Below are 25,420 nucleotides of genomic sequence, written 5' to 3' on the forward strand. Positions count from 1 at the left end.
TCTCTCTCTCTCTATCTTTATGTCTTCCCCTTCCTCTCGAACTACGAGAGTATAAAACAGCTCTTGTAAAATATAAGAGAAAAGAAAATAAAAGATTATTTATCGAGAGCCGCCTCCCAAGAGTCCCGCGGTAACCATGCGTGAAAACAAAACAAAGCAGTTCTTCAAGAAATTGTCCTTGAGCAGTTACTCGAGATATCGCATTTCGACGACGACTGCACAAGGAAGCCAGATGAAGACTAAACGAAGAAATTTGAAGAACATATACATTATACATACATATGTATGTATTTGCTTCTATATACATCACACATATACGTACTATATAAAATAATTAAAATAAATATATATACATTTATTTATTTAAATAGCTATATAAAATTATAAAAAGACGAAAATAGTCGACTACTGTTGAACACAAATTATAGGATTTTTTTTTGTTATCTTTGCTCGAGATTGCGAGAAGCGTAATCAGAGAGACGCTCGTTGACTCGTGACGTTTCCGTTCGAAACTTCCGCTCCACAGAACCGCACCGTTTCCGTTCGACTTGCCCAACCCACAACACAACACAACATGCGTGCGTGCTTGCGTATAAGCAAATATAGAACAAGTGACCACCACTCGTACGACGACGAAGACTATCATCGTTCTTCTAACAATAAGTTTATTCGTGAAACGTGCTACCGAAAAAAATCAAGTCTCGTCGCGAGAAAAAAAACAAACAAAAAATACGTAAAACAAAGTGAATTTTTTCTTCATAATTTGTCGACCGATTTTTCTGCCATTTTCGTTTAGTTTAGTTTAGTTTAGTTTCATTTTATTTCTATGTATTTTTCTTAAGAACTCGTTCGAACAACGAAATATTTCTCTTTTATTTTGTGGTCTTCACAAATTTTAAATATCGAAGAAAATAGTTTCGGAGTTTTGTGTTGTGTTTTTTTTTTCCTTTTCTTTTTTTTTGGGGGGGTTCCTCCTACTCTTGTTTCTTTTTACAAGGACCTTCGAAAAGTTCAAAAAGGTCGTTCGGTACACGAATTTATTCAAGTAGCAGACAGCTACAACGGTATACGAGCGATAGTACGAGGAGTTTGATCTACCGTGAAAAATATTCGTTGAAAGAAAAAGATAGAAATAGATAGAAGGAGAAGAGAAAAAGAGAGAGGAGGATTCACGGAAAGTCGTCGAAAAGTTTCTCTTCGGTCTTCCCAAGGAACCAAGAATATCCTCTCCTCCTCCTCCTCCTCCTTCTGTTTCTCTCTCTCTCACTCTCTTTATCTATCCATCTATCTAGTAACAGTGGGTATCGTCGATCAGCGATAGTAACATCTTCTTCTCGAGGAGAAGACAAAGCAAAAGATGAGATTAAACGAACTCAACTTCATCGAATAGTAGCTAATATCCACAAAGAAACGTTTTATTCGAGTCAAACGAATTGGATGAAATCGTTCGATGACGTAACGGAACAACACTTACTTACTGTGACCAATAGCGACAAACGATTTTCCTAGCATTTAATCTTCTCAAAAAACATTTAGATAGAAAATCATATTGTAAAAAGCTAATCGACATTTTTCCTCTTTTTTTTTTTTCTTTTATATTTACTAACGATTAAATGGATATATCAATGCATCGATTCATTATTAATGTCGTTTCGAAATCTATAATTGATAAGTAGTGTAGTAAGTAATAGAAAGAGAGAGGAAGAGAGAGAGAGAGATCGTTAGTTCGGTTGTGTGCATCTGTTTGTCAGGTTTGGATATTCTTTCATCCTTGGTCAAGTAAGTATCGTTGAGTGTAAGTGTACGTGTACGTAGGTGTGTATTTAACTTAAGCGTGTGTGCTAAATATCAAGAATAATATATATAAATAAATATAAATATAAATATATTTAAATAATATAAATATATTTAAATAATATAAATATCATCGAGTGTGAATTTGAATTTGGTTAGGAAAAACCAATGAGAATCAGTCGAGTTTTAGAAAATATTGCGAGTAACTGTGAGAAAATATTAAGATTAGCGAGCGAATATTGCAAGATTTTTTTTTAGAAAAAATATATCCAGTAATTGTGAAAAGAAAAAAGAAAACGAGTCATTAAAAAAAAAAAAATTTGTACGTATAATTTTTAGATAATAAATAATCGATTTAAGCAGCATCGGCAACACGTTGGAACTTTAATTTAATCTAAAAATAAAATACCAAGTTTCTTCATAGTAGTTAGTGTGTTATAATACGAACGTGTGATTCACGTTATGTCCGCGAAGACGAGAAGAAGACATAAAGAATAATAATATCGAGTTCACATAACATATTTAAACGTTACTGTGTGTTATTTCGAATAAACGGAAATTTGATTAACAAATGGGGTTTTCGTCATTTTACTATTGACAACTTGCTCGCTCGCTGATCGCGAGAAAAGTGGCCGTATGTGTGTAAACGGTGGTCAAAAATGGCGTTGGTGCCGAGTAAGAATAAATTGAAAATGGGCAGTGCGGGCCGATATTATGGTGCCTATCTCATCTATGACGTGGCGAACTCGTGCCTTGCAACCTTGCACGCCAAGATACCTTCTCCGCTCGATGGCACGCGAGCGAACCTTCCGTCTCCCGTACACGTCCAGAACCCCCGTAAGTTTTTCTCTAAATTCTCTTTTTCTTCTTTATATATTTTTAATCACTTATTTTTTCTATCTTATATTCTTTCTCATTCTTTTCTCTTTATCATCTTTAACTGAATTCTCAATAAAACTTAAATTTGTCTCCTCTTTCATATCGAACATTAATTTTCTATTATTATTTAATATCGTTTATTTTATGCCAAATTAACTCATTTAATTTACGTTGTTTAACATTTCATAAACAATCCAAGAAAAATCAGCTTTGATCCATATAATGCATTAATAATAATGTGTGAAAGTATTAATAAAAAACTTAAAAGTTTGTTCGACGAACACGCACAATAATTTAGATTAACATAAATATTAATTAATGATCTATGGCTGAAAATAAATGATATATTTTTTACATATAAGAGATAAGAACTGCGATGTGTGTATATAAATGTAGGATTGGGTTCGGTGTAACGGTGTGTAATGAACACCAAGGTTAATTCTACTATGAAATACTTAATAAAACAGAAGATAGAAATAAACGCTACTCGCTAAAGTGATTCGACTTAATTCGACTTCCTTTTCCGACCGATCCGATATACGTTCGTTATATTACTCCCCCGCAGTCTTTTTCACCGCTCATTTATATGATTTCTCATTAGCGACAAATCGGTGTTACCTGTACTTCTTGTTAACGAACATATTTTAAATCACAAACGTTATCACGAACGATCTTCTTCATTTTACAACGTATTTTCGTACACATACTTTTTCTTCCCACCGACTGTCAGCCATTAATCTTATGTTCTTTTTTTTCATGGATCTTTTTAAGTTACTATTACCACTCCTACATAAATGATAAGGATACAAATTTGATATCGATTCAATTAAAGAAAAACTTTTAATATTTATTTATATAATTTTACGTTTATAAATACAATACGCACGTTAATCAAAGTAAAAATCAAGTTACTTAGTAAACTATAAAACAGGTTAAATCAGATGGTAGGTAAAAAAAAGTTGTGCCACGCGTAAGGCAAAGTAACCGGTGGGGTGCTTCTCTCTTCCACGTGTAAATATTATATTAACGTTGAAAGAAGGGTGCAAATGAAAGGTGTAAATATAAAAGGGAAAAGAGATAGAGATGGGCTGACGGTTGCAGAGTAGGCTAAAACTTTCAACCGAACTTAGTTTACTTAGCTCGTAAATATCGTGCCGAGGAAAGCGCCTCTCTCGACGCCCATCATGACAGGAAAAGAGACGCGCGCGTGTTTTCTCGTCTATACGCGTGTGCAACAAGATTATCTTCGAGAGAACACGGTAATAAAAGAACAAGAAGAAAAAGAAGAAGAAGAAGAAAAAGAGAAAAAAAATGTACGAAGGGAAGCTGGCTACTTTTAAAACTGTCTGCTACGTTTTATCCATTTTGTAACGAGTGTCTATCAAATTTATTACAACTTATTTTCATGGAAAGATAATCTATCTCTATCGAGTTATTGTTCTATACGATAATTTTTTTAACGATTACCCGAGACACGTCGTTTCCCTTCGTGAATGTTTTTCTTCTTACGTACATCTTGCAAAAATAATGTATGTATGTATATACGTAAATAGGTACTTATTCAGTAACGCGTATGCTCCTGAATAACAATTTATTTCTGTCGTAGTTAAGACCATACGCGATAACCGTAGGTAAGGTTTTACGCGTGTGCAACTTTAAATACGACAAGGATATATTCCTGTTCCATTGACGCAATGAACGAGTAACGTCAAAATAACCGGTTCTTGGTAAAGAAAGAGGCAAATTGGTGCCCATACGTTCCATAATGGGAGGGTTAGTCTAGTCTTGATGGGAGAATTTTTCTGATCGCGTGCCACAATCCGATTAACATTGAGAGAAATGCAGCGAAAAAATAGGTGAGATTTCAGGCCATTAGTATCGCATTGCCGAGGCTCCTTTTTTTTCTTTTTTTTCTTTTTTTCCAAGAGTTAAGAGTGAAGAAATATTTTTCGACTAAATGAGTTGTGGTAATATGAACGAATCGTAAACAATTATAAAAGATATATATATATATATATATATATATATATCTAATGGATACACGATTTATAATGCATTATTACAATATTTCGGATATAAAAGAAAAGGATATACGAGGCACGATCACGAAACATTTCCAAAACGATATCCTTCATTTTTTCTTACTTCTTTTGACAAGCACAACATTGTCATAGAAAGAAATATGTTCGAGGGTAATACGAACAACGCAATAAACCCACGTTCTTCTTTATTCCACGATGCTACATTTTTTTGCTTAGATTTTTGTCATCGCTTAACACGAATCTCACACGAGGACGACGTTCCTTCGAGTCTCCCTCATCCTTTCTCATTTTCTTTTTTTTTTTTTCTCTTTGGACAAACGAGACAAGGCAATAAGAAAAAGGCACAGAAGGTGCTAGCCGCAGGAAAGTGTAGAAGCACCCTATGAGACGGGATAGCGTGTCTGTTTTGATTTATAAGAATTCGCCACGAACCCCTAACTCACCTTTCTAAGTCTAGCCTCACCCCGGGCTCTCCTAGATCGAGCTAGATCTTTCTATCTTCCTTTCTCTCCCTCTTTCTCCATCCTTCTACCTATCTCCGTGAATAATAGGCAGATACCCTACAAACTAAGCAACCTCGCCTCGTTTCTTCCACCCTCTCTCTTAACACCCTCTCATCATCCTCCTCTTCTTATTTTATTTGTTTTCCTTCTTTCTCTGTTCTCTCCGCCCCCCCCTCTCTCTCTCTTTTTCTCTCTTTTTAACTTATCGTTCTCTTTTTATCTTTTCCTTTCTTTCACTTTTTTTTTCTTCCTCAATCTAACCCCCCTCCCCACCCACCCCTATCTTTCTCTATCTTCGTCCATCGACCCTTTTTTCTTTCTTTTTTTCATTTTCATCTTCATCTTCATCCCTATCCCTTCTCTTCATTTTCTTGAAGAAAGAACGAACGTGTACGAGCTTCTTCGTCTCGTCATTGTTGGTCAACAAAACGATCTATCAACGTTTGCGCAGGGAACAAGAACAGCTATAAAACATTAGCGAGTCATGAACGATTTTGCATCGCCATTTTCGCGGTGAAGTTGAAGAAAGAAGAGGAGGAAGAAGAGAAAAGAAAAGGAAGAAAGAAAGAGTTAATATACGCGTATCGCGAAATGTGCGCGTCATCAATCTTATTACTTTATATATTCACTTAAAAGCCAAGCCGTGGGGCTAGCTTGCCAACGGCAATGTGGGGTTGGGAGGGAGAGGGAGGGGGAGGAGGAGTCTAGTGCGAAGAGACGAATTTCGCGGTAAACTCGCGCCTCGCTAATTTGCAAAAGCCCGTACTGTTTTTATATCTCTTTCTCATATTTTCTCTTTCTCACTTGAACGTTTTTACAACAAACTACTGTTACTCTTGAGTTTACTTTGACGGTTTATGGGCTAATTAGATTGTTTCACGAGCAACCGAAATGTTATTCACATTTTTATTTCCTCGTCTTCCTTCCTTTATTTTTTGATAGCTGTTAAAAAAATTCTCACGGAGGTTAATCATTCGTTGTATTATGTGGGTAACATGTACAATGAGTATCCCTTATAATTGTACAACGTTACGGTTAATAGATTTTTATTTGAAAACTATTTATATATATAGTGTTTTTGAAATAAAGAAAATTTATAAAACTAAATACATTAGCATACTTTAATTACATATGTAATAAGTTTAACTTGAAAACTTTTTTCATAACAAGTTAATTATACAAATACGAAAAGAATGTGTATTTTAAAATCGTACATGTTGATAAAAACAGAGGAAATTTTTCAACTCAATTTTTTCGCGTTTAACAATTGATTATCCTTTGTTTTTTACTGTTATTTAAATGTCTTTTAGTATTAGTATTAGAATTAAAATATGAGTAATATAAAGTACGTTTGTTTAAAAATTACATAATATTACAATTTAAACAATCCACAATATATTAATAGAGTACATTAAATTATTAGACATACCTCAAATAATTGTTAATTAATCGAAGAAAATGTATCTTGAAGTTTAAAAGCACGGAATATAAATTTAACGCACCGTCCTCTTCGAAATACACTGTTAGACTGGCTCATTGTCCTCTATGAAAGTCGGTTAAAATTCTTCTATTGATTCTTGTTTACATGACTTTCCGAAGGCTACATATATGCATATATATGCATGTATAACGAAAATAATATTCGGAAAGTCATATAAACAACATTCAATAAAAAACCTTTCACAGAGGACAATAAATCAGTTTACTGTTGGATTTTGAAGAGAACGGTGCGTTGAACTTGTGCTTCGTACTTCGAGACTACAATATACATTTCTTTCAATTAATTAACGATCATTTAAGGTATGTCTAATACTCTAATGTACTCTATTAATATTTAGGATTGTTTTAACTAAAATATATTTGTTTTAACGTTTTTAACCACTCATTGATTACGTACTTTCAATTAACAATTTCCATCTAATATAATATCGGGTCAAACTTATATTTAATATTCGAAGTATATTATATACAAATTTACTTCGTATTATTTTTACTTAAATGGAGAATAAATTGATTCTAATACTAAAAAACATTTAAATAACCAAAAAGTCTTATTTCCGACTTCTTCTGAAGACTCTTTGCATTCATAGTAATGCCGAAGAATTACTAGCAATGACTGATTTTCGTCTTTGACGTTAACATATATATTACGAAAGAAAACAATCACTTTTTCGTTCATTTCATTTTCATTTTAGAAGAAATATTCGAAATCTAGTTTGCCCTCTTTACACATAAGACTACGACAACACAGTTCGGCGCGTTAAACGTGACAAGTTTAAAGGGAGAAAAATCGTGACGGTCTATCATCGTAATACTTATCTTCTCTCTCGTTCGAGGTGAGAAAACACGACGATATAAATTTGAAGTCAACGAAATGTCTGGAAAGTTTTCCAATACGCCACGCGTGGCCTACTTACTTCCTGAATAGGAGTTTTCACATCGGTTTTGAACACCTTCTCCGATAGAACCTTTACCTGTCATTTAACCGATTGCATATTACGTAACAATACTATAATCGTTATTTTTTTTTTTTTTTATTAATTTCCAGTTACGTTTATAATATATTATTTTACGAAGTCCACCGGAACAAAGGGAATGACGGATCGTTAAATCGTTAAGTGGCGTACATAGTAATATAATATAATTGCATGTAATAATTTAACAAGCTCCGATTTTATTTAAGACTTCTATTTTTTGTTTTTTTTTTTTTTTTTTCATTATACTCTTTCTCTCCTTACTTCTTATTCTTATTCAGTACGCCCGTAAACGCGGCCATTTATAGATCGATACGAGCTACTCGAAAGCTTGCTTAATTTTCTACTTTTCTCAAACGATAGGACCGCTATGATTATCGCGTACTAGAGAAAGAGAGAGAGAGAGTAAGGAAAAGAGAAAGAGAAAGAGAAAAAAAGCTAATGCAAGTAGTAGGTGAGTGGGTAAAAGTAGAGAGAGGCCTACTTTTCGAAATTACTAAACGATCTCGCTCGGATGCGTTAAATACAAACGAACTCATTTTATCGGCTTTCATGTAGATCGTTCCTGATAGTGAACGAGCATAAAAGCGAGTCTATCCTTGCTTATAACACAAACCGTGTCGGTCGATGCTTCGCCGATCGAATTATTGGCTTTATCTTAATTAAAACAGAAGCACCACCGTCTAAGCCAATACGATGCGATCGTAAAGAAACGCACGCTTTGATAGTACAAACAATACCTTGTTAACGTTATATTTCTAAAGACTACCAGATTTCTTTACGCGAGAACAAATTCCTTCTTTTCGTTACATTAATTTCGTTCAAGAAGTAACAAGAAAAAAAAACTTCTCTTTGAATACTAAATTATTATTTCTTATACTTACAATATTAGGTATGTGTTTCTGTTGATTCTTTAACTCAGAGGTATTCAATCTTTATCCTTCACCGACCACATCAGTCTGTCTCCTACACCAAACGGTACTGGATAACCCCACGATTCGAAAAAATTATTTAAATAATGATGATTAATAAAAAGTAGTGAATAGTAATAAAAAATAAATGTCTTATTTAAACGTAGATATATTGAAACATTAACGTTATTTTTGGTATTGTCACGAATTCGTTAAAGTTTTGATTAAATTGGGATATGGTTTACTCAATTGTACCCGTCAGTCAATTTTTCCCGTTAAAAGAAAAAAAATTAGATAAATTCATGATTTTGCTTGTTCGGATCGTGCATTTAAAGCTTGCCCGGCCGCAGTTTGAGTACGACTGCTCTAATGGAATTCTACGCTAGTTGAATCTTGACGAAAATTTGAAAGAGAAGGCAAATCTCTTTGTTTTTTTTTGTGTGAGGTTCGCAAAAAGAAAAAAATCGATAGAAGAAGGAAAAAATAATAGAATAGAAAAACAGAAAGAACTTTAGCGAAGCTGCGTTTTCTTTGACGTTCGAAATAACAGTCCAATTTTCTCGGCACGAAAAGTATATATATATATAAGATATCGTCAGATATTTGCGAGGTCAGACTATGGTATTGCTCCCTGAGGCGTAAGATATGGTATAGACCAGTCGCAAAACGACTTGCATAACTTGTTTTCAAAAAGGTACCATCTCTGTGTTACATTTGAAAGGCGTTGTCGTCTAATAAGGCATATTTTTATATTCCTTCGAGTAATCGTGAAATACCAATTATTGTATTATCATTTTAGGCCCTTACATACGTCTAGCAGTACCAAAAATGCGCAAAAAGAAAAAAAATTTTTATTAGTAATGATAACAATAGAAATTGATAAAAATAATTAGTGCACATTGTTTAGTTGTATTAAAACTTCCTACAAAATTTTATTTCACTTTAGTTTTACAAAAATTACTATATAAAAAATCACGTAATCCACAACAGTAAGAAAAAATAGTTGCTCCACGATATTTACATTATATCTCCGGTAAATTTTGATCGATCTACAGAATTGTAAAAAAAAATTGTTGTAAAATAAAGTTATAGTTATGTTTGTCGAGCCGGAATTTCGAATTTCGGAAAAAATTTAGTAATTTATGGCAGTTTAAAAAAAAATATACGTTTTACGTCATCAATTTTACACTTGAATTATTTTTATCAAATTTTTAAATCAAAGTTTTCGAAATCCAGCTCGCCCGACAACTATAGAAAAAACGATTTCAAATATTTAAAAAAAAAAAATCGCATTAAAAAATATTAAAAATTGTATGAGTTATCATGCCGACTGTGATGGAAAAAGTAGTTTCGAGAAAAACGCGTTTAAAGTTTTAAGTGTCTCAAACAAAGGGGACAGCTATTTGCGCGCACTAAACTCTCGTCGGGCAGTCACATTTTCTACCATAACTTTGAATTTATGGGGAATTTTTGTAATCGACTTACACAAAAGTAAACCATAAACTATAGAGAATAACAATCTGTTAAAAAAAAAAAAAACGATTTTTGGAAAATTCTGGACGTATGTAAGGCCTTAAGAAACTCTACTTTTATTCGTGACCAACATGTTTCATCCTTTTCTGCAATCTCTTTCTCTCTTTCTCTCTCTATCTTTCTATCTATCTATCTATCTGCCTATTTATCTATCTATCCATTTATGCATTGAAATTTCGAAGAAAGTTTGCAACAGGAACTTTCCAACTAAGAACCCAAGCACGTATATACATGCTTGTTCGTTTTATAAATGTAGCATCCCCAACTAAATAGAAGCCTGAAACGTTGTCGGTACGAACACAGTTACAGTTTTCAGAAAGATAAAAAGAGAGAGAGAGAGAGAGAGAGATAAAGAGAGAGAGAGAGATAATAAAGAGAGAGAGAGAGATAAAGAGAGAGAGAGAGATGCTTCTCTTATTGATCTGCAAAAATAATCTCCGAGAAAAGTGATAAAAGCGGTGAGAGCAGAGGACTGAAACGTATTCAACCAACAGGTACGAGGTATTGACCATAACTGAAGGGAGATTCCGTTTGATGATCGTTTATTGTAGGTTCCGATACAAACAGCAACGTCAGCAAAGGTAGTAACTACGAGAGAGTAGAAGCCGCCTATGCATTTTTTCCTTTCGTTTGCTGAAAAGGAGCTAGTGGTTACAAACGAAAGGCTTGCACAGTATATTTGCAACCGATAACAAGAACAATCCCTCTCTTTTTTTCTCTTTTTCTTTCTCTATTTTTCTTTAACCCATCTTCATTCATTTTTCAACGACAGAATTTTACTGAAATATACGTTTGGTAATTTCATATTCTATGAAATTAAAACTTGAAGTCATTTCTATTTGAAAATCGTCAAATAATTGGAAATAAAGAGAAATGGAAAAAGAGAGATATGCAAAAAATTACCACGTACCAACGTGAAAAATCAACGATACGATCAGGTTCCAATCCGTTGGCATTTACTAAAAGAAAACCAGCATAACGTCGAATAGTCGAACAAAAAAATTATGTTTTTTTATCGATCGTGTTGCAAATTGAACGCTAATACCATGAACTGAAGTCGCATTAGTATTCCGTTGATCCTTGCTCGAGATCTTCTTTTTCTTTTTTAACTATATATTTATCAATGTAGATACGTATAAGTATACGTGTTTATTAATCGGATTAGAGTACACTTTACATGTGAAAAAAGATTTACTTTAATTATTATTTATTTCTTCAAACTATGCTGTTTATATATAAGAAAAGCTTAGTTCGTTGTTCTCGGTTAAATACAAAAAGAATTTTAAAGAGAATTGGATAAGATCGGTGATAAGAATTGAACTATTCACAGAGAGATTTCACAGGTCGAAGGGTATTAAAAATGTAGACTGATCTCGAAAGGCATAGGTGAATTAACTTGCAAATTCTCCTAGATCTCTGGATATGATTTATACACCCTTGCACACTTTGTAGGTACCTCTTAACCTCCCGTCAAAAGCATTCGTGCTCTTCATCCTCGTCTATCTTCTCTCTCTATTTCTCTTTCTTTCTCTCCTTTTCTCTCTCTCTCTCTCTTTCTCTCTCTATCTCATTCTATCTTTCTCATTTTCCCTTTCTTCTTTCTCCCTTTTCCTCTAAGCCCTATCTCTCTTGTGTTCTTCCGTTTCTCCATTTATTTCCTTTCTTTATTACTCTCCCATATTTTACGCATCCCCGTGGCCGAGCATACACAACCCTATTTCACAGATTCGTTTCCTTGGCTTAAGCCGTTCTTGCTGCTATCCTAGAAGCCGTCGCTTAATTACCAGCCGTTTAGCTCGTAATTGTTAATTTAAGCACGTTACGTTATTCTTCGTAGGCGCTCGTTAAATGTGAAAATGCAGCTCGCTTACGACGCAACCCGGTGAAATGAGATTTCTCTTGGATACCGCGAAACGGAAGTTGATAAAACAAGGAATAACGAAGGAAATGATAGAGAAGGATAGAGATAAAAGATAGAAACCAAAAATTACAGAAAAAGAAAATATTGAGAAAACGAACGAGTGAATGTGAAGAACAATAAAAAAAAAAAAGAAAAAAAAAGAGAAAAAAAGAAAAAAGAAAACCCGTGGAACATTTTGAGACAAGTCCTATCGTTTAACGAAGCGTTGTAAAGCGTTACATGGGAAAATTGTGACAGCTGATATATACAGGCTGCGCGTCGTGATAACGCGGCTGGGACAGAGATAACAAGTTTACTATCGGACTTCTCCACGTTTACGAACGATCCACAAGCCTTAACAATAGCACGCCCTTCTTGGTTCTCATTCGTTCTAAACGCCGGGGACTCTAAACGTCCCTTTTACAACATTCTCGAGGAACAAAGTGTAATGAGAGCCTTGTTAAAGCCTATGTAACTTTAATTTTTACAACTTTCGTCTAACATCAAATTCACTTACGATCAGGTAAGAAAACTTTTCTTTAGAAACCATGACGGTATATTGAAATATACTTTTATTATATTTTTCAATTAATCTAAAGAAGAATAAATCGAGTATAAGTTGTAGCCTTGTAAAACGAGCAAAAGGGATAAAGGTTGAGAAAGAAAGACCGTATAGGGTTGGATAAGAGGAATGTGTAGGGCTCAAAGAGAGGGAAAGAGAAAGAGAAAGAAATAGAACAGCAGCGCGTCACTCACTCACTCACTCGCTCGTTCGCTTACCGCAGGCCACTAATTAACACTCGAGTTATTCGCAAATTATCCGTAAACAAGAAAATAGAAATATAGCTGTAATTAATACGTCGGCTCAAAGAGAGGCAGCACGTTCGGGCGCACGCTCTGAAAACCTTCTCTTTTCCTAGGGAATATAGTATATTCTTTGCGCCACTCACGCGGAACCTTTTAATCTTCACCGACGGCCACCTAGCCATCCACCAACAGCATCTCACCATAGCTGTTACTGTTGCCTTAGGTGAATGCGCGCTCAATTTTTCGCTTGACCTACCGATAACGAAGATCCTCGCGCTCACGATCAAAGTTTTCGATAAATATTTTCAATCATGAACGAACCTTTCCCCTATCCCTCGTATCCTTTTTCTTCTTCTTCTTCTTCTTCTTCATCGTCGTCTACTTCTTTTACGTCTTCCACCTTCTTCTTCATCGTCATCGTTAGCGTTGAAACGGGCAACGTTTTACGACGGATCATCCGTTTTTCTCAAAGGAAGATTCACGTTTCCTTTCCCTACCTACGAAACAAATTTCTAAGTTAATTCTCTCCTTCTTATCAGAGCTACGAGCAACAAGGACACTGTTAGGTAAGTTCACGAGACGTGCATCTCGAAAGGATTATTCTCCTACAAGGACATATTTTTAGTCTGCATCCTGCGAGAATCCTTATAACACATACAGAAACATAGAGAGTCAAAGAAAGACAGTCTTTCTCTTTTTCTCTTTCTCTCTACTCTATCTCGTTTTCTCGCCTCTCTAAGACGTCCTTTCTCCTATCCTTACCTACGACTCGCTACGAGAGAATATTTCAGTCACGTAAAAGCCATCGTTCTCTCTCAAATACCGGAGCTTGCAGATACCGCGTTCGGTGCGCCGCTCTGAGTGATATTTTGCCATTTAATTCTCTCCCGTAGTTCCGTAAGAAGCTGTCGGCCCGTCCAGAACCAAGCGGCGGCAGCACCTATTCTCTCACAACTTCCTTCTCTAACTCTTAAAAAGAGACAGCCGCCCTCTTCTTCTTCTTCCTTCGCCGCGTTGCATACGAGCACCAATAATTTCAGAGTTTGAAAGCACACGTCAAAGATTAACATTTTTCTTTTAATATATTTTATTCTCTTATCTTTTCTTATGTCTCTTTCACTTTTAGATGACGTGACTGACCTAATACCAAGTCCTCCCTCCCCCGTCCCGCAACGCCACTAGTTTTTTTCTTTTACTCCACTCTGGTTGTCTTTTCTCTTTCTCTTCATCTTCATCTCTTCTTCCATCTTCTCGTCTCGTCTCGTCTCGTCTCGTCCTTTTCTTTTACCATTGTTGCCCACCGCCATTGTCATTCGTCGCGCGAGCAGCTTGGCTGATAGCGCGGAACAGATTAAACCGTCTTTGTTGATGATACCATAGAGAAGACGAAAGAAGAAGGAGAAGAGAGAGATATGGTGGACCCTTCTTCTCTCGTCCATCGGAACTATGCAATTAGCGTCAAGCCCGTTTGCCCCTTTCTACCAAGTCTCTTTGTGCCGAAGCGAATCGGTCTGATCCTAAATTCGTTGTGACATAAGTTCTGGATTACACAATCTTCCCGATAGACATTAAATTTGAAATGATTTAATCCAAATATATATATAGAGGCATCCCATTTTATTTAATCCATTTTATCGAATTTGTTTTTGCGAGTTAACTATAAATTATTTTATTATATTATATATTTCCGTTTCATCGTTTATTTTTATTAGGAAAATATGGGCAAATTTAAATGATAGCCACAGTTGGTTTCTTTTCTTGATTGTAATTTCTCGAATAGAGGAACAAGATTAAAAGCTCATCGATCTTGATTCATTTGTGCGTCCTCTTCTTCTTTTTTCTTTTTTTTTTTTTTCATCTATAGATAATATGGAAATTCGGTTATCTGGCGATCCGTAGCCACATATAAATCACATATCGTACGGTCTCATACATACGTACCCTACGTACGTATCTAATCTATGTACTATGTACATTCGATGACTCTACCGACACGATAACGATTTTTCGTTGAATAAAACGCATTTCGATCTTGTCGACGGTACCCTTTTGTGAATAGGGAAAAAAGGATGGGGGAAAAAAAACAAAAGGAGACTGAGTAAAAAGAGATCGATGAACTTCATAGAGAGAGAGAGAGAGAGATGATATTTTTATCTAATCTTAAAAATTTGGAAGGACCACAGAAATAAGAGAATTACAATACGTTACTCAAAATGTAAGCACTATAAATTGCCTCGATGAACCTTTATTATCTTTACCCTACCATTAGGTGGATGCTGCAGTATCCTCATACTAGTCGTCAGACTTTATTACAATCAGCGCCTCCTATTTATAAAGTAATAGTGATTTATAAACCACGCTGTATAAAGTAACGAAGGGAAATGGTAGGAGATGTGAATCAACGCAGCGTGGCTCCAACGACAAGAACGGACGTCGAGCTTTAGTACGCTCAAAGGGTAGAAAGGAAAGGGAGTGAAAAAGGGTTTACGTCGTTCCTAAAAGAGAAAAGGGTAAAACGAAAAATCTCTGACTACACATAACCAGGACGGAAACTTGTTAAGCCTTCGTGAAAATTAAAGAGCTTACGCTAAAATTACGAAGAAACGTGAAAAACTGCATCGGTGCTTATGCAACAACGTCACACAGCTGCATACCATTTGCAACAAGTTACTGAAGAAACATTTAACTTTGGACAGTTCCAATTTAGTTTCAACATTCTCTTCGATATTCCACTACTCTGTTTTTTTTTTTTTTTTTATTTCAAACCTTGCGTATAGAAATTTTCAAGATTTCGAAGAAATTAGTTGAATTTTTTTTATGAAAAAAAAAAAAAAAAAAATAAGAAAAAGGATTAACGTTAATCAGAAAAACAATCCTAAGCTATTTACTTAGCGATCATTAAGAGCTTCGTATTTTAATGAAATTGACGGATATTTAGAACATGGTAGAAGTTTTGTTCATCGGTCAACGTGATTTCACTTTCATGATTGTACTTCAGCTTTTGCCGAGAAACATTTTCGAATGCTCGTCCTGTAACGAGCGTTCGTACATTCGTTTCACGATCTCTTCCCACAGAACATCATTATTAACGCAGTCACAAAGCATTACGCGGAAGGTCTCGTCAGCTGATCCGTCCTGATTGCTTTTCCGCGCCTCGCCAATAAAGATAATAAATTTTTTATTTCGCCAATACGAGCTTACGTAAATAAATACACTCTCGAAAATTCACGTTCCTCTTTTTGTTTTCTCTCATCTCCTTTTTTTCCTGTTTTTTTTTCTTTCTTTCTTTCTTTCTTTTCATCCCCCTTTCTATTTCCCCGTTTTCTTCTCTTTATCTTTCTTTATTTTTTTTTTCTTTTTTCTTTTCTTTTTACCTTATCCTCGAAATAATTTCGAGCGGAGATGCGGATCGCCAAGGATGACGTTATGTATTCGACTCTCGAATCTGGGTTGAGACAAAGAAAAGGAGATAGACAGTACGGATAAAAGACAGATAGACCGGTTTCGTTCACAATGGATGCGGTGTAAGTAGGTCGTAGAATAATGCGAAGACGCGCTGGAAACGATTCCCCGCCGAGTAAAACCGTACGAAGTAATCCGGTGCGTTTTCTTCTATTTCTTTTTCCCCATTCTTCCTTAAGAAAGAAAGAAAGAAAGAAAGAAAGACGGACGTATATGAAGTATCAATATCACCAACCGAGAAAAGAAATCGTTATCAAACATTCATATATATATACATACATATATAATATTATATTCAATATTCCTACTACAATAAAGAAAATGATTTTCCTGTTTATCTGTAAGAGATCAAGGGAATGTTTCGAAGGGAGGACAATGACACTAAACCTTCTCATCATCCTACCCATTCTATCCTCCTTCTTTCCTTCCACCCTTTTATTTCGCGAGATGGATAAACGGCGTTTCGTGTCTCCTGGAATAACCGGCCACGATACTGCGGCATGAAATTGGACGACGCTGTCACAAGAATCGCATTAGTCGCCGAGCGTAGCGTGCTGGAAAGTGCACACACAAGCTAATTACAGGACGACACGAATGCCTCTAATTACTTTTATTCCAGTTCCGACGAAATTTGTTGGTGCGGGATTTCCCGTGGGCAACGTATAACCTCACGCTCGAAACCGCCCCCCCTCCCCCCTTCTCTCCCGCCGCCCCATCTACCCTCCCCCTCCTCGTTCCCACTATTTCACGTTCGCGTACTATTCCTCTCTTTCTTTCTATATCTCTCTCTCTCTCTTTCCCTTTCTATCCATCTATCTGTACGTGTTTATAACAGTAACGTTCATCTAGCCGTACACGTCTACCAACCGCTTTGGTATCGGCGGTCATTAAAATCCTCGATCGAGGATAATCCGTAAAGTGACCGAAATCTCGATGACAGAGCGCCGACAGGGCTCCAACCGGCAATTTCATTTCATGGGATAGCGCATTCAACCAGTGCTACTCTCGGTTCACACCTAACGATTCCTACCTCGACTACTGAAATCAGCTAGGATTTTCATTCATCGTTTGACCTCTACCTACCGCCTTTCGTTACGTTTTCCATTCCCAATTTTCGTTCTTTTTATCTTTTATTTTTTTTCTTTTCTTTTCTTTTCTTTTCTTTTCTTACCACGGAAGAAGAATAATGGTTCGAAAATATTTTTAAGATGGATCCTACGAAAGAAACTTGGTCTGTTATTGTCCTCGTTTCACGTATTGCATTAAATCATTCATTTCATTCTTTCCTCCTTTCTTCTTTCTTTTTTTCTCTTTTTTATCTTTGAAGTCTTTCAGAATTTATACCTAAGTTTCTCCTCTCCAAAGAACGATATTTTCTTTATTGGATTGTGACTTATTTAGATGGATATTTAGAACCTTCCAGTACTATTCTATTTCACCTGTGGCCCTATGATCGAGTTTAGTTAAGTGAAAGGAAAAGCGATACCTGTTAGGAATTCTCTTGGCGCACAATCGAGAAATAAAAGGAACGCACCTACCTACCTACCTACCTACCTACCTAGTAACTTTTCGAGCGACATGGCAGATCTTTTAAATGACACTGCGATGCCGATAGAACTGAAGAAAAGCCGATGCTAGAACGAAATTGCTTTACTCTTCAGGGACAACGATCTCGTTCCTCTCACTAACATGCGATCGACTCGTTCTTGCACATCGATAGTAGCAATTTACCTTTACCATTAGATACTTATCTTTAGAACGATTTGGAATCTTCTTTTCTTTCAAAAAAGAAACCATCGTATTTCGCCTTGTTTAAAAAGATCCTCGAAGAAACTATATATATTCTTTTAATATGATGTCTTGAATCATTAAACGTTAAATCCAATCATCCGTTACGTGTATATAGATATTTATATACAAGCTTTATTATTATAATGATACGAATCTAAAAAGGAATAAATAAGAATATAAATATGACAAAGAATAGAGTTATCGAGTACAAAATTATATATATTATAATAGTACGTATTGAATAGTATTGTACATTATAAAAGTATTGAAAAATGTTCGGTAAGGGAAGTAAAGTATCTTAAATGGCTTGAGGACAACGATTTAATATTGAACTAATAGGAAGCACGAAGGATGCCTCGGACAAAGACGAAGGAGAAGGTGCCAATAGAAATCGCGATTGGTAGGAAGTATAGAACTTCGTCCATTCGAGCTTTTTGTAAGCGTGTCGAGGACAGCGTTCTGATAATGACATCAGCCAGCTAGCTAATCAGCCAGCATTAGTCTACTACTTCGTGTTGGTCAAAGGGATAAAAGCAGAGGATGGTTGCTTTTTATCCTCGGGTTTTTTTCAACGCAAGTTCAATAAAGAGATATTATGGGAAGGGAAAGGAAGGAAAGGGGATAGAAGAATAAAGCCGGCCTTTCCCTTCTCATTCTCTCTCTCTCTCTCTCTCTCTCTCTCTCTCTCTCTCTCTCTCTATCACTCTTCTTTTCCTATCACTCTTTCTCTTACTCCCTTCATCTCTCTCTCTTTCATTTTTCTCTTCGTCACTCTTCGTTCCCAACCAACACAACATCGCCATTCCAACCAATCTAGAGTTCACTTTGGCCGGTATTTGAAAATAGCCCGGAAGCGAAGCTTAGCAAACGCAGGCTGAAAAGTTTGGTAGGCGAGCACCTAACCACCTTACCGAGTTGGTAATTCAAACAAGGCTAACCCCCGGTGGTGAGGCAAGAGGATCCATAAATCGGTAAAAGGAGAGCAAAACGCCTAGATTGAAGAAAGTTGGGGGTAATAGATAGGGAGGTATAGGCGTCCTACGGAATACCAAATGAGCGGAGAATAGAAGCGCCTTCCAGTCACATATTCTCTACCGAGTGTTTCAACTCTCGACCTTTAATATCCCCCATCCTGATCCGAGATCCTTTCTCTCCCAACCCTTTTCCTTTCCTACACTCCCTTCCTATCTCTTTTTCTTTTTCATTCTTTTTCCTCCTTTCCTACTTTTCTTTCTTCTCTTCCTCGTTCGACTAAACCGTATCGCGTTTCTTCTTCACCAGGTCGTTTCTCCAATATTTCCAGACTTCCCAATTCCACGCGAGACCTGCGAGGAATAACTGAATTCGATTTCCACAGAGTAGTCGCGAGAAACAACGCCGCCGATGCTCTATTTCTCTCTCTCTCTCTCTTTCTTTCTCTCTCTCTCTCTCTTTCTTTCTCTCTCTACTTCTCTCTTTTATTCTCTTTTATTTTCTTTTTTCTCCCTCGTGTCTCTCTATCGAATCTACTTCGACAAAATAATTTCGAAGCTTGCAACGGTCCAAGAAATTCGATTCGATCGTATAAGCACTTGTTTGTCGCCTAGATCCAAATTTTCAGACTATTCGTATAAAAGTGGGAAAGAGAATCGTTTATAGAGATTCGTAATAGAACGAAGAACACTTGCCACGGACGGTTTGTGAGATCTTCATCGCGAAAAGTTAGGAACTCCGGAAGTAATAGCTACGTGGATTTAAGAGAAGGAGTCGGAAAGAACGAACTGAGAAAGGAAGAAAAGAATGAAAGAAGGAAGGAAGGAAGGAAGGAAGGAAGGATGGAAGTAAGGAAGTAAGGAAGGAAGAAAAGATAGAAGGAAATAAAGAAAGTACGAAGAGGTTAGAAGAGAAAAGTTTCGGCCGGTTGTCAAAGTCCATTCGCAAAGTCAAACGACGAGCACGGAATTCCGTGTCTAATTGAAGGCTAGTAGCTAGGACGATTTTACCAAATAACCCTGACCTCTTTCATCCTACTTCGCTTACCTCGCATTTCCCACGACTTTACTAACTATTTCTCCACAGGAGAGAAAACAACGGTGAAAATTGTAATGTCAACGGCGCTTTTTTTTTGTTTCCTTCCAAAATTCTTCGTAACGAACGCATTTTCAACACTTTAAAGGAAACGAATTGTCGATTCCCGCGACTAGATCAATTTAACTTGGCTTACATATTATTGATAAGTATTTATTCGGCAAGAAAAACTTATGTCCATCCGAACATAGACATAGTATAATCTGTGGGTGTACCTTAGTAGGTAGCGCGTGCGCCCAAGTTGAGTTACATTCAAAAGCAAATACTTCTGATGTATCCAACAACGACCTCCGAACACAAAGCAAACCTTCTGCCAGACAGAATCCGTAGAGGGATTCAGGTTTAAAGCGGTATATTCTGGATCACTGCCTCAAATACGATATGGTATGCCACCACAAACGCATTGTGTAACATCAAAGTACCGTAATCTACTTAGAAATCCGATATTTGCCAATACGTTCCCCAAGCGCATGCCTTGCTAGCGTTAAATCTCTACTTCTCCGATGCGTTACAAGCCCATTCCTACCTTATCGTATCCCCGAACGAGCGTACCAATTTACCTTTACGCTGCAAAGGTAAAAAGTACTAATTGTAAATCATATTTCAACGAAATTATACGAACGGTTCCGTCTACTTTACCTTCCGTTGTTTTCTTTCCTTCTCTTCTTCTTCTTCTTCTTCTTCTTCTTCTTCTTCTTCTTCTTATGCTCCTCTTTTCTATCTTCTCTTCTTTTCTCTCTTTTTATCTTTTTTTTTCTTCCCTTACAATTTTTATGGTTTTCTTTCCTTGCATGCTCGAATTTCTTCGAAAATAAAAGGAAAGAGAGAGTAAGAGTAAACGCGATTTTTAGGGCGATTTTAGCTTCCTACTAGTAACCTACATAGGTACACGTTTCTTTGTAATACGCTTTTAACGAATCGTTTAAAGTCAAGGAAAACGAGTCGACGAAACGATGGTGTGGCATTGTAGATCGTAAAACGGCTACCTAATTCCACTGGTTTGCTTTCGAGAGGTTTGTTTGTGTATTTTGACGATATCTATATACTAATAGAGTATTTCTACTACCTACCCTACTTGTACCATGGAAACACAATGGAAATAATAAAAAGTGATTCCGTGCTTGGAAAGTATCTGGTAAACGAAGGTAACAAATCGAGTCATATAAGCCATCGGCCAAACACATCGAATGCACCAGCCGTATTACCCGACGTCACACTTTCATAAATTCTCATTCGCGTAATTTGACTCACTGCGCTTCACCTCCCTTTATTACGTTCGGGATGCTCTTTCCAAGTCGCTACCGACAAAATATTCCGCTTCTTTTCCTACGTGGAACGAAGAGAAACGGCCTTGAAAAGAGTTTCGATGTTAGGTATGAGAAAAAGTCGGAGAACGTTCGCTATTATCCTCTTTCTCTCTCTCTCTCTCTATCTCTATCTCTTTTAGTTTCATCGAGATTTTTCTCTTATTTCAATTCTAGTTTAACGTGAATTCGTAGTAAGGTTTTGGAAGAAACGTACAGCACAAAAGTTAATGAATAATAAAACTTGAGAGATGTTAGTTTCGCGATTTGAAAAAATATACAATTTTGATACTGACCTAGATATTACTAACAATTGTAGTTTCTCGTGATAGATAATTCTCTTGTTGTTTTTCTTTAGTATACAAATCGGTACAATTTTTCTCATCAAACTCTCCTATCCCATCGTCAAATTTTTCATTTATATTTATGTAACCCAAAAATTTGATCTATTTCCTTTCTTTCTTTCTTTCTCCTCTTATTCATCGTTATACTCAATTGAGAAAATTTCATGTAGATATAGTTATTCTCGAACAACTATAACATACTATTACAGGAACAATGCAATAATGAAAGTCAAATATTTTTAATCGGTAGTACCGCGGAAAGCAACCACGCGTATGCGCTGTAACGCGTTTTGGGAATGGGTGCACCGCGCGCATAGTAAATGGATCGACCAATATTTGCGGGCTTTTGGCAAACAATCAAACAAACAGAAGCTGCACGCCATGTTCGAACTAAATGTTAGTTAGCGCTAGTCAGGTGTGTGTCATTTCCATTAGTAGTGGTCGTGATTGTCTGGCCTGTAACGTGCGCCATCCCTTCTATCTAAGCGAACCGTGCACACATTTGCCACTCTCCTACGCTTAACATTCGGAACATTTATACCTATGTATATACCTAGTACGTACATACGTCGAGTAGAAACGATGTTACACTTTACTTTCAATGTTAGCTTCGCGAGATTTGTCGTTCTCGCATTATGCGTTTCCTCTCTCTCTCTATATATATATATATATATAGTATATATATATGTATATATTTCTCGACCCTTTTCTCTTCATTCCTCGACCCTGATATCGTTGAACCCGTTTGCCCTTTGGAAGTACGCATATTCAACGCATACTGATATTAAACAAACCCCACGGCAACGCAACGCAACGCAACGCATTTCAATAGAGAAAGTGAAACATTTATTTTGCGACACGTAGTCAAAGCAGGCAAGGGTATAGACTACTATCGCAATTCTACGTTCGTACAAATTCAATATCAACTACGATCAAAACAGAGAGTAGATATCGAAGTCAAGCAAACGAGAATCCAAACGAACTGACCGTATTATTATCGCTAAACAATGAGAAATAAAGATCGAAATTAGTCGGACTGGATCGCAATTCAAATGTAATCGAGGGTGAAAATGTGAAATTACTTCCGGCTGAGACAGAAAAAGAATGAAGATCTATTGTCGAGTTCGTGTCGAACAAAAATAATCCAAGAGAGGAAAAGTATATCGAAAATGCACGCATGAAAAAGTTGATCCAAAGCGATAAACGAGAAACATATGAAGAAAGCGAGGGAGAGAGAGAGAGAGAGAAAGAGAGAAAGAGAGAGGACACAAAACGACGTCGTTGAGCGAAAACAAAAATCGTAATTCACCGGGACAACTGTATTTTTCTTCCGCACGGGGAATCTCGTCTGGCAGATTGAATCGTCGACTGTAAGAGAGAAAGAAAAAGATACAGGGAAAAATCGAGAAGGAAAGCGACAAAAAGAAAGAGAGAAAGGGAAAGAGAAATATACATACGTATTCGCGTAAAGCTCTGTCTGTACCTGTGAACGACTTTGATGAAGTTACCGGACAAGCAGACAACACCCTGCATTCACGAGGAACGTCCTGTTGCAAATGTCTCTGCTTGGAGAAAGTTTGTATCGGTAACACCGGTGGTGGTGGTTGGTGGTGGTGATGGTGGTGGTGACCGAATCGTTGTCAGAGTAAATGCCACGGTACTCCAAAGGAAACGAGGAGACGTAAAAGAAAGAGAAAAATAAAAAAAAAAAAAGAATAAGGAGAAAGGAAAAAAGAACAAATGCATTCTATCGTGTTTCAACTGTAGCACGGAAGATATATTCGTGGAATATTGGAAGGATAATGAATTCGGAGAGAAACATTGCCGTGTTTAAAATAAAAATGAACAAATCTAAAGTTGCGAAAGAAAGATTTAACGCGATAGATAAGAATTGAAGAACGATCTAGATATATTCTGTCATAACGCATTTAGAATAGATATACACATTCGCATGAGTATAAGCCATATAATTCATCGTCTGTGACCCATATCCAACTAATTTTCAGATAATTAATATTTCAGTCGCGGCTTTGTTACGCGCGAGTTAATTTCGATTTGGCCACGTTTCAGTTTCCTGCAATGCTCTGCCACCGCTGTGCGACTCGCCCCTTGCCCCGGTCCAACCCCTTCTGCAAACGGTCTCCTCTCTCCCTCTTCCTACTACCCCTCCCACTCTCTTTCTCTCTTTCTCTTTCTATTTCTCTTTCTATTTCTCTCTCTTTCCTCTTCCTCCGGTTTTACTGCCCATTGCATCCCCCTATCCCTTCCTCTTTCCCTTCCTCGATGCTTCCACTCTTTCCCCTCAGTTAAGCCGTTTCCCGTGGAAAGCACCGAGCAACCAGTCGTGTGCATTCGGACGAGAAGTGCGTGCATAATTTATTTTCACCGTACTCTCTCTTTCTCTCTCCCCCGTTTCTCTCTCATCCCTCCCCTCTCTCTTTCTCTCATTCTCGCTCTCTTACTGGCTAGCTCGGTCGTTGCATTCACCCTCGTTTCCTCTTTTCTCTCTTCTTTCTCTTTTATTCCGTTCAACAACATCCCCGCAAACTTCATGCCATGGCGATTGAAAACGCGCCTATCGGATTTGCGTGTCGGTGCTTTGATATCAAGGGAGAGGACAAGCGAAGGCCTACAAAGGGTACAGAAATCTATACGATTTCTGCATCTTAATGAGAGAAATCTGTTTCAAAAAAACGACGATATATATATAAATCTGTATTTCTTTTATTTCCTTTTATTTTTAATACATTTGAATTCCAAGAGAGAGATGGAAAACGGAACATGACAAGGGATTATTTTTCTAGCTAAAGTAAAATTAATCGTCAGGGATGGAAACAAAAGGGATCGCTCAGAATAAACTTGATTTATTTTCTTCTGACATTTTATTAATTATATGTCGAAAGATGTTAGATCATTTATATCGAGATATAAATAGAAGAAGGGTACGATCAGTTAGTATCATCATATATATATATATGTAATACTTACTGAAGATGGGTGGATCATAATCGTATCCAATTTTACTCCCCTTTCATCCATTTGTTGCTTTTCTACAAACGTATTAAATACCGACTATTTGGCTCGCACATCGGATTAACCCACAAGCACATTATACCCGAAGTTTACTATCCCGCCTATAACATAATTATTATTTTGACTTGGCTAATGAAACAGGGAGCACCGAAGCGTTAGTAATCAACTGATTAACGTTTCATAACCATTATTCGGGGAGAGATAAAACCGCTTTTCCACAAAGCAAGCACTACAACTCAAACCACATTACGTGTAAACGCATTAGTGTGTTCGATCGGATATCGTTCGGCGATCGTTCGATTCGTTTACAAATTGTTACGATAAAACGCTTAACAAAATTTCCAAAAAAAGGTGGGAGTTAATAATTTATTTTCTACGTATAGGACTCAAGAACGATAGCGTAAGCTTTATCAAATATGTTCCGAAATGGAACATCGTGATTTGGAGACTAGACGCTGGCTGGGAACCCAAATGTTTCAGGATTGCATCAGGATTCTCCTCCACGTCACCAGGAAATGGCGATCGTTTCCTCTTCGTGGCCTCCGTAGCCGTTCCTCTGTCTACTGAGGATTTAAC

At 36.7% G+C, this 25,420-nt stretch overlaps 1 protein-coding gene across 5 annotated transcripts in view; it reads left to right on the forward strand.

Moving 5' to 3' along the window:
• The window catches only part of LOC106786062 (nucleolysin TIAR), a 234,241-nt gene that overhangs the window by 89,714 nt on the left and 119,107 nt on the right, over nucleotides 1-25,420 (forward strand). For 2 of the 5 annotated variants that reach the window (XM_014747061.1, XM_014747060.1), the window contains exon 1: nucleotides 2,227-2,631. The exons of 2 other annotated variants lie outside the window; for them this stretch is intronic. In XM_014747061.1, coding sequence (XP_014602547.1) covers nucleotides 2,454-2,631 — 178 coding nt within the window. In that variant the 5' untranslated portion in view covers nucleotides 2,227-2,453. Of the gene's footprint in view, nucleotides 1-2,226; nucleotides 2,632-25,420 lie in introns of those variants that run through there. One more of the 5 variants, XM_014747064.1, reaches the window with a different exon arrangement.

The sequence above is a fragment of the Polistes canadensis genome, unplaced genomic scaffold, assembly GCF_001313835.1.
Source record: "Polistes canadensis isolate GaletaPanama2010 unplaced genomic scaffold, ASM131383v1 scaffold_64, whole genome shotgun sequence".
NCBI classification, from domain to species: domain Eukaryota; kingdom Metazoa; phylum Arthropoda; class Insecta; order Hymenoptera; family Vespidae; genus Polistes; species Polistes canadensis.